Consider the following 9,665-nt stretch of genomic DNA (forward strand, 5'->3'; position numbering starts at 1 on the left):
GTCCCTCTTGTTCTCTGTTTATTGAAACCTCAACTTTTACCGGTTTAAAAATGATAATCTTGTCATTAAAAATATAACATTATATATTTAGTAAATTACAATACATAGTGTTTGTGTTATATAAGTGATGAGATTAATGTTTAAATATTTTTATATTTAAAGATGTATAAGTAATGAAAATAACCCATTTTTTATATACTAAACCAAGGGTACGAACACAAATAAAATTACTTTATTTATTTGTACTGTACCTGCTCTCTTATTGTCTTGTATTTCACAACAGTATTAATTGAATGACATTCCACAATGAATTTATACCATTTTAGTAGTTTTTAAAATTAACAGAATAAATTTATCACGTTTATTTTTTAAATTGTTTTTCTTTTTTAGATTTTGATGTAGCTTTTATTTTCGTAAATAGCTAAAGTATTTTTAGAGTGCATTTTTTTTTTTCAATTATTTTCAATATAAGCTTAAGCAGTGGCAAATTGAGAATTTAATATTATTATCAATATACGTAATTGTTTATTGGTACTGAAGACTAATGTACACGTGGTAATACAAGCCTTGTCTCCAAGTTAGCGTTCTACACGCATCGTGTGATAACGTTATAGATTGCACGGAGAGCCCAGTGGTTGAGGTCAACACGCCAAATCCACTGTGCGCGACGTGACGCGGGTTCGAATCCCTAAGACAAGCATTTGTGTGATCCACGAATGCATGTTCCGAACCTGGGTATCTTTGTGCATGTGACTTGAATATCTGTGAAACTCCTTGCGATAGATAATATGAATTCATTAATACGGAACTCGCTTTTAAAAGAAAATAAAATGAGATTTGCCATGCCTCGTGTACAAAGTCTTAATATTAGGACGAAATATTCAATAATTTCATTACTTAATGTGTAGATACGTATCTTAAAATAGTTTTAGAAAGCAACACGAGATTCTAAATAATACGTCCTTCACTCTTGCTGTTATGTTAAATTTGTAAAGATACAGATAAAAAATAGTTAAATGTGTTTCGTCATAAAACAAAATTAAGCATTTGAATTACTTTCGGCATATCATTAAAAATATAAATATGTATATTTACTTCTTCACGTACTAGTCACAAACGGTTTATTCCTCTATGTGTGAGATTCAAAAGCATTTTTATAAATAAAATATTCATAAGCGAATTGGAATCACAAAATTATATTCTATATTTATTTTCTTATATGTTGATGCTTATCAGGCTGTAAATAAATTTGAATATCCTTGGAATATGAGATGGCATGGTGTGCAATGATTTTGTAATTTAAGTACAATGGTGATGTGTGAAATAAAGAAAACAAATTATTTACTTGTTTTAACTTAAACCTTCTTGCTAATATTTAAGCCCCTTTATAGAGGATGCAATACGACTTCGATTCTTTAATGTCTCCAACGACACGGACAGCAGTCTAAATCTTAGAAAGAGACTTTCGCCTGCAATGATGTCAAATGATTACAACAATAAAAAGCATTATTTTTCTTATTTTTTTAATGAAGAATCATAATATCAAATAGGTGGGAGCTTATACAGGTAAAATAATGATCACAAAATAATCACATTATCAATATCAGGCGATAACAATTTCACGCCTTTATAACATTAAACAAATTCTATCAGAACTGTCTACCAACAAATAAAGAACGAATAAAACATGTCTTTGTCTCGTATAAAAACTGAGATGAGAAAACACAAGTATGCAAAATATCATTAATTCTGATAGCACAGTAACAATAATCTAACATTTAAAAAGATTCAAAAAATACTGGCACAAAATAAAACAGACGAGTACGATAACTGTCAATACTCATTCAGTGCTGACAACACTGAAATAAAGCTGGTAACATTAAATACTCAAGGCTGCCAACATAGAGCGGACATCGCTTGTCTTTTCAAATTTCAAGATATCCCTAAAGGCCCGCACACACGTGGCCTCTTTCTCCAAGTTTTTGGATATTTTGTGTGCTCTTAGAGTTATTTCCTTAGGTATGCCAGCGAGGCGTGCGGCGTTAAAACCGTAGGACTTGGGACAAGCGCCGGGGGACAACTTGTAAAGGAATGTTATCGTTTCTTCAGGGATCTGGTCTTCACTGTCCGGTGTCGATTCGTCTGTTTCTACCATGCACGCCTGTTTTGAAAAGAGGATTATGAAATACTTTTTTGCTAGCTTTGTGCAGTCAACATGTTTATATTTTTCATATGGAAATATACATCTAAGAGATATCTGGGAATACCAAGAAAAATATGATTGATTGTTGACATTTTTGTATAATGGGTGGCACTACATTTGTGACATCCGTAATGTAAATAGCCTACTTTATTTAAGAAATGATTGTTTTCGTGATGCTTTATGTTCAAAGTTACTTATTTTTAAGTACAGAAACTACATCTGAAACAACACCAAAGAGACAGTGCTACGACTGCATTAGTAACATTTAAAAAAAGAAGGCCGCGTGGCATAAAATATTGTCAAAGCCGATAAACAACTTTCACTTAAAAAACACTGGTAAAACAGCTCACTTGTATATCAAAAGTAACAAAAGCTCAGTACTTACCATATGTCCCAACATGATCCCCGGATGTGCAGACAGATGGTGTACGAGTGAGTGGTAGTGCGTGGAGAATATGACGCGACAGGCGCGGTCCGCCAGCGCCGCGCACACGCCCGACGCTATGGCCGTGCCGTCGTACGTGGACGTGCCGCGACCTGCCAAGCGGATACATTACTTACTAAACTAGTGGTACTTAGGATTGGGGATGTTTAGTTCGATCTAATGATACAAGCTGATTTGGCAAACGTCGTTCTGCCAGAGTTTGTGAGTCAGATGCTTCTTTGCGTATACACAAAAACAATTCTAACTCAGCAGTGGTGATTCAAAGGCTGAGGGGAAAATGGGCAACAGGAGCCGATGTTCGTAGATTTTTACTTAGTTTTTAGTAAGTAAATTGAGTCTCACTCAATTTAGCGAGATTAGAAGACCCTTGACGCATGTTATAAGTAATAGATTTAAAAAATCTAAATCCCTAGTTTTTATTGTCACCATTCAAATTTTATAAAAATCGGTCCGGCCAATTTATAGTTATAAATTGCATTTTAATCGGGTTTGAAGCTACTCTAAAAATGTCAACCTGCTAGCTTATCAGAAAGAGCCCCAAAATTGAGTTGCAAAAATTCAACCGGAAAGAAAAACAAACAAGTTAAGTGTTTGTTAAGAAAAGTGAGTATAAAAGCGTGGGAAAAATAAAGCCAAATCAGTTACTTAAATACGAATGATCAAAAACAATCTAACCAAATTGCTCCACTAACAAGAGCACAAAACATCCACATACCCAACTCATCAAGCAGTACAAGAGATTGTAAAGTCGCATGTCTAATGATAGCTGCTGTCTCGTTCATTTCCACGAGGAATGTGGACTGTCCGGAGAAGATGTCATCTGAGGCGCCGAGCCGCGTGAAGATACGGTCCACTAGGCTTAGGGAACACTGCTCTGCTGGTACGTAGCTACCCTGTAACAAGTATCAAGATTATAAAGCATGTGCTGTGTTAATAGTAAGTGTGGTTAAATTAAATGGTAATTCTATAGACATATTTAGCGTTTGTAGATGGTTTACAATTGTAGATGGTTATAATGCTAATTACTTCTTAATATTTTGGAAATCTTTCAGTAGATGTTAAAGTTATGTGTCCTTACCTAGTCCCAATACCGAGTTACTGTAGGTATTTTGTTATGTCTTAGTCTTGTAACTGTGTGACTTCGTGCGTTAATTGTTGATGTATTTTGTTCACTATTACGAAATAGTTATAACATTAACAGCAACACAGTAACGAGTCAAGGTTGCCGCATAAATATTGGGACCACACAGCAATAACTGGTTGGTCCCACCCGTACCACTGTCGTTAAAAAATAAGTTTGTCATCTTACTTACCAAATGTGCCAACACAGTGATGAGTCCAGCTTGCCGCATGAGCGTGGACTTGCCGCCCATGTTGGGACCAGTCAGTAGTAAGAGGCTGGTCCCGTCCATACCCAACCGCGTATCGTTAGGAATAAAGTCTGTTACGTTTGCTATGCACGGGTGACGACCCTCTGTTATGTTTATGTAAGGCTGGAATAGAAATGCAAGATTAGGTGCTATAATATACATCTTGATCATCTATGTGTGTAATATGTTGAAGCAGCGTCATTTTTAGTGTTAGTCTATACTGAAAGTGAATATTTGATTCCTTTATACAATTTGTATAGTAACCCGATATTACCAAGCAAATTAGACATCAGGTAATGCAACATCTACAATTCTACATAGATACTTAAAAACCGACTGCACGGATAGCAGAGTGGTTGAGGTCATCACGTCAACACACTGTGTGCGACGGGTTCGTTCCCCGCGTAGGACGACGTTTCGTCTTGTTGCATATAAAATTTATGTTCATGTAACCCCCCACGACACAAGTAAAATTAAATTCCTAAATGCGGGGGCGTTTTTTTTAAACTTTTATGTCTTTGCAAGAGCCAAAGGACCTTATACCTTTTGATCTTCATTATACGTGATCTCCGGTAAGCAAACTCCATCGCTCTGCTGCCTCGCGAACTCAGTGAATGCCAGCAAGATATCCAACGTCGATAAGCATTGTACAGCGGTCTCCCATTGGTTGTAGTGTGAGGAGAACTTCTCGAATATTCGACGACTCAAGTCTTTTAAGACGTTCGTCTTTTGCTCTTCAGCAGCTATCATGCGTGCTAGCAACTCCTGAAAATGGGAAACAGTTAACGAATCGTGACCAACATTCTGTCTATGGGAATAGGCCTTTTCTTGGGCGACTTTTACAGGCTGAAATGAATGTAAACTTACGCCTATGGTCTCGGTTCGGATTTTAAGTTATCAGAGTGTTTCCACTGCGGTTTGGCTAAAACCAAGGTTAAGCCAGGAATCGAGTCGGCGACTTCTGGCTGTTATTATGTGATTTATGTAATTAATTGTATGTAATTGGCTTCAAGCCATGCTAATCATTAAATTAAATAAATGAAGATGAGACTAATTTTTAATATTTTTACGGAATGGATAAAGACATGCATCTATTTAAGTTCTTACCTTTGTTTCATGGGTGGAGAATCGTTTATATCCTTTCCTAGCGCCTTCCATAGTGTATTTGGAGCCAGCTTTCGCAGCAGCGCTTTGTGGTATCTCTATTTGATACCGTTTTTTGTCGCTGCCCACGTAAGATAACTGGAATTTTATTAATAGAGACTTATTGAAAAAAAGCCAATCTAACAATACTTGTAAAGAAAATTTAATCAAACGCTATATTTTTCTGAAGATGATGCAACGTTTCACTAACACGAATTAGCAGCCGACGTCCGATTTGAAACTCGGGTCATGTCCGAAACTAGTCGAGCGATCTCGATAAATGCTTGAGTACGGTAATCATTTAATTATTATCCAAAGCTGCATTAAAAAAATATATGTCTATACCGAAACTTTTAATCCTAAAATTAGAGACAGGCCAAATGATACTTAAAATTTAAATGTTTTTTAAACATAAAAATAAAACTTACCCGACATTTAAAATACTTTTCTTGTTCGCTGAGGTATTCTTTCAATTCCTCTTCGATTTCCTTAATAAGTTGGATGGTATTATCGTACTCTTGATCAACACCCTCGCCCGGTAATATACGACCTTCCTTTTCAGCTTGTGTTTGATTGAAAGCTTCCTGCAAATGATGAAAATATATTTGGTGGCCAGATAGATCTCGATGGCGTGCAATTGGGGAGGACTATGTCCAGCAGTGGACGAATTTGGGATGATGATGATGATTTGGCGGTTGAGTCACACACTATTGTAAGGTCTAAGCTAAGTTGAGCATTGTTTTTGAAGCATATCAGAGCGCTTTATTAATTTCTTTAAGAATAAAAACGTACAACCGACTTCAAATATAAACTAGTAAGCCAAACTTAAAGTTTTTTTTTTCAGGTTAAATGAAAAAGGAATCAATAACATCAGCTACTTAATTTAGGAGTTCTGAGGTAACATCTAAAAAAATGCCGTCGAATGAGAACCTCCTGATTTTTGATGTCCGTTTCAAAGAGCGGTCAGGAAATGGCTGGTGGAACTCAGTGGGACCTTCAACAATATAATTTCAAAGAAACAAACTCAAAATTCCTTACCTTAAAAAACTTCAAAGTATCTCTATAATCGGGATACTTCCCATCGGGCTGGAACTGCATGATCCGCTTCAAGAGTTTAGCATCAGTACCGTTAAACAACTCAACAAGTTTCAAAGCCGCGGTGAACCCGTTTAAAACAGATATAAAGTCTAAAACTTTCCGTTTAGAATAAGTTTTCTCTTCGTAGAAGATTGCTCTCGCGTCAGGATGCTGTTTCGATCGCTTGAGGTTACCTAATGCGTGGACCCTGTGAGATTGATATTATTATTTTTTGCAATTAAATACTGGGGTGCTTTAACTAATAAAAACTAAATGAACAAGAATAATTTTCCTTCCTTTTTTGAAGTCTGTTTTAAATATTTAAGACTATACGATAAAGTCTATACATTATTTCTTATATTCAATAAAATTTATATTGTGTCTTTTTATGTATTTTATTTGGGAAAACAAACAGGAGTATAGTGTTGCCTGGGTATCTGGGTTGAGATCAGATATTGGGAGCCGAGCCCAACATAGTTGGGAAAAGATTAGGATAATGTTGAATTAAAATGTCTAAAACTATACATGTAGGCTATACTTACTTGGCCAATAGCCTTTCCAAATCGGGTAGTGTAGTTAGTATGCTCTTAGCGTCTTGGCAGATCTCCTGGTTTTCAAATAGCTCCTTCACTGCTTCCTGTCTCTCTTTGATCACCGACAGATTGCAACTTGGTGCGCAAACCCATTGGTAAAGTAACCTGTACATCATATTAGATATCATATTTTAGCAACCAAGGGAAGCGAGGTATTATAAAAAAAAAGAAATTTTATATTGCTCTTTTACTTTGGAATCCGACTGAAAACTAATGAGTCCATCTATAATAACATAGTTATAACGAATTGATTCGGAATAATGTTTTGATTTGTATAGAAAGAAAAAAAATAGTTTTAAACATAAAACCAGATGCAAATACACTATAGGGATTGTACAAACCTCTTTCCCATATGAGTTGAACAGAAATTCAACCTTTCGTACAGGCATCCTTCATCCTGAACAATTCTTAAGTTCCTCAACGTAATAGCATCTAAGACCATCGTGCTGCCGCCTTCCCAGCGATTTTCATCCTTCAGCTCTTGCGATAAGGTCTCGTTTAGCACGTCGGGAGGTGCGTAGGAGGTAAATTGGTTCATGCCTAATACTTGTATGTCGAGAAGGCAGTCTGTTAGGCAGGAAACGCAGCCTCCTAATGCTTTGATGGCTAGGTAGCAGTTCGCAGCTGGCGTTAGGCCTAAAGCATCGCCTGAAAATGTATAGAGATTTTGTAGCAGAGGTTTAATTGTAAATTACATAAAAAAAACACTTTCAGAAAGAGTTTACATGAAAAAAAACATTTTGCTTTTAACTTCTCTTTTATTTATATTAATACCAGCTGAGCTAAACAAATCAGTAGTCCAAACTCAAAATTTCCAATTATCATGGCAACATTAAAACACAAATAGATGGCAACACCTACCTTCGTGCAGGAATGGCTTAATACCGTCGGGCCACTCTCCATCAGCGTTGGTCCTATAATACTTTTCCGCTAACGTCTTGAGGGTCTTTTCAGGGGTCCACATGGCTTGAGGCTCTCGTCTTGCACTGTGGCAGTGGGTACTCAGCAATTTAGTTGTACGAGCTGTTGTTGTTTTACGGTCGTATATTAGCTGTGGATATTTTTATTACAGAAAAAATAAGAACGAATTAGGAAAAACGTGGCTAGTGATCAATGTATTCTTGGAAAAGTTGGACTTGCTTAAATGTTGTAATAGTAAACTCTTTAGTACAAAATATACATGAAAGATAATTATTGCTTTTTAAAACAAAGCACTGGTAGAAATTTTATGAAAATTTTAAATGTCTAGCTACCACGGTTCTGAAGCCTGGTGATAGACCAGTAATAGTTTCCGCTTTCACCCTTTGGGTACGGAACCCTAAAAAATTTATAGATTTAAAAAGTTTAAAAGCCCACTTTTTTAAATATCAAAATCAAATTCGGTCCAGCCGTTTTATAGTTGTAAATAGCATTGTCATCGGGTTTGAAGCTACCCGCAAAATTTAGCCTGTTAGCTTATCGGGAAGTGCCACAAAATTTATTAGTAAAGATCCAACCGGAACGACAAAGAAATAAACAAAAAGTGAGTGAAAAATAGTCAATTTGAGTAAACATCTGATTATAAGATTGTTTCGCTTACCAATGCCGGTGGATAATGCGCCAGTGTAGTGAGCAGTCGCGACGAATGCTTGTCATCTTGGAACTGCCCCAAGTGGAACAAACCTATTGACGTGTCCACGAAGCATATGCCGTAAGTACTGCAGCCGTTGCTTTCCTGAGACAAACATACTTACAAATCAATTTATGACCATAAATCCAACAAAATCCTACAAAACTAAAAAAAATACTATGCCATTAAGGTGAATGCTAGTTAATTGTTACTAGCTTGTTGTTTTGACTGGCCTATTGGTATAGCAGTCAGGGTTCCTAACCACTGGAGGTTGGGAACCCTGACTGCTATACCGGAGGTCGGTGGTTCGAATCCCACCCAGGACAAATGTTTGTGTGAAGAAAGTTTGCACAATCATTTGTTCTGTGTCTGGGTGTAATTTTTGTATAATATGCATGTATTTAGAATATATCGTTGTATATGTTTATCGTTGTCTAGTACTCATAATACAAGCTTTGCTTACTTTGAGACTAGATGGCGTGCTGTTAATAATGCAATCTGCACTCGAACCTTTTCTCAATATTCCTACATTTTCATAGCAAACTCACCTCTTCAGCTATCGCCATCATGTACGCGGCAGTGGGGTCGGCAGGGCCGTTGTCCTGCAGACCGCACACCTGCGCGCCCTGCATCGTCACCTGGCATATCTCGCGACGGACCACCTTATCCCATTTCGTGTTTTGACCCGCTGTTAAACAAAGAAAAGTATATTTTATGGTTGATAAACAGTTGTATAGATATAATATTTTGTGGTGGAATAGATGAAAGAACATAAGCTGCTTTTGATTTTTTTTTGGGATAATGCGAGCAAGATTGCTGTGGCGTTAATATGAGAAAGGGAAGTCCAATGAGTTCTGAGTGAAAATCATTTCTCAAATTGATCACAAATGAAAATAATATAAAAAAATAAATCATAGTTTAATTGAAGGAGAAAAGGAACCTATCAAAGTTTAATTTAAACCTAAATTTTACTTATTCCAACTTCTGCTAAACTACAATCTGACCACACGCAATTAGGACTTAACAATACATACACCTAGCCCACTTACGCATGTACTGAAGGGCACTTCAAAAGTACCCTCAAGATGCATCCCAAGTCGTCACGTACGGAGACAGATGGGAAATCGATGTCATTATGATAGATTATCCGTTAGGGCGTGTGCCTGATTGGCTTTGTTACCCGTTCCAGCACCTGAGATGGTCCTCGATCTCGGCCAACTAATTT

General features: G+C 36.6%; 1 protein-coding gene across 1 annotated transcript; it reads right to left on the minus strand.

The window, feature by feature from the left end:
- Positions 1-427: 427 nt before the first annotated feature.
- LOC113499169 (probable DNA mismatch repair protein Msh6) lies at positions 428-9,128 on the minus strand (the record flags this gene model as incomplete). The annotated part of the gene is given in 13 exon segments (XM_026879530.1): positions 428-2,161; positions 2,589-2,740; positions 3,364-3,541; positions 3,962-4,141; positions 4,562-4,783; positions 5,126-5,260; positions 5,590-5,745; positions 6,200-6,446; positions 6,781-6,936; positions 7,173-7,479; positions 7,693-7,882; positions 8,411-8,545; positions 8,989-9,128. Coding segments are annotated over 13 exon segments (2,480 nt in total), but the record flags the coding sequence as incomplete, so codon positions are not given.
- Between the last annotated feature and the right edge of the window lie 537 nt (positions 9,129-9,665).

Source organism: Trichoplusia ni, chromosome 12 (assembly GCF_003590095.1).
Source record: "Trichoplusia ni isolate ovarian cell line Hi5 chromosome 12, tn1, whole genome shotgun sequence".
Lineage (NCBI taxonomy): Eukaryota > Metazoa > Arthropoda > Insecta > Lepidoptera > Noctuidae > Trichoplusia > Trichoplusia ni.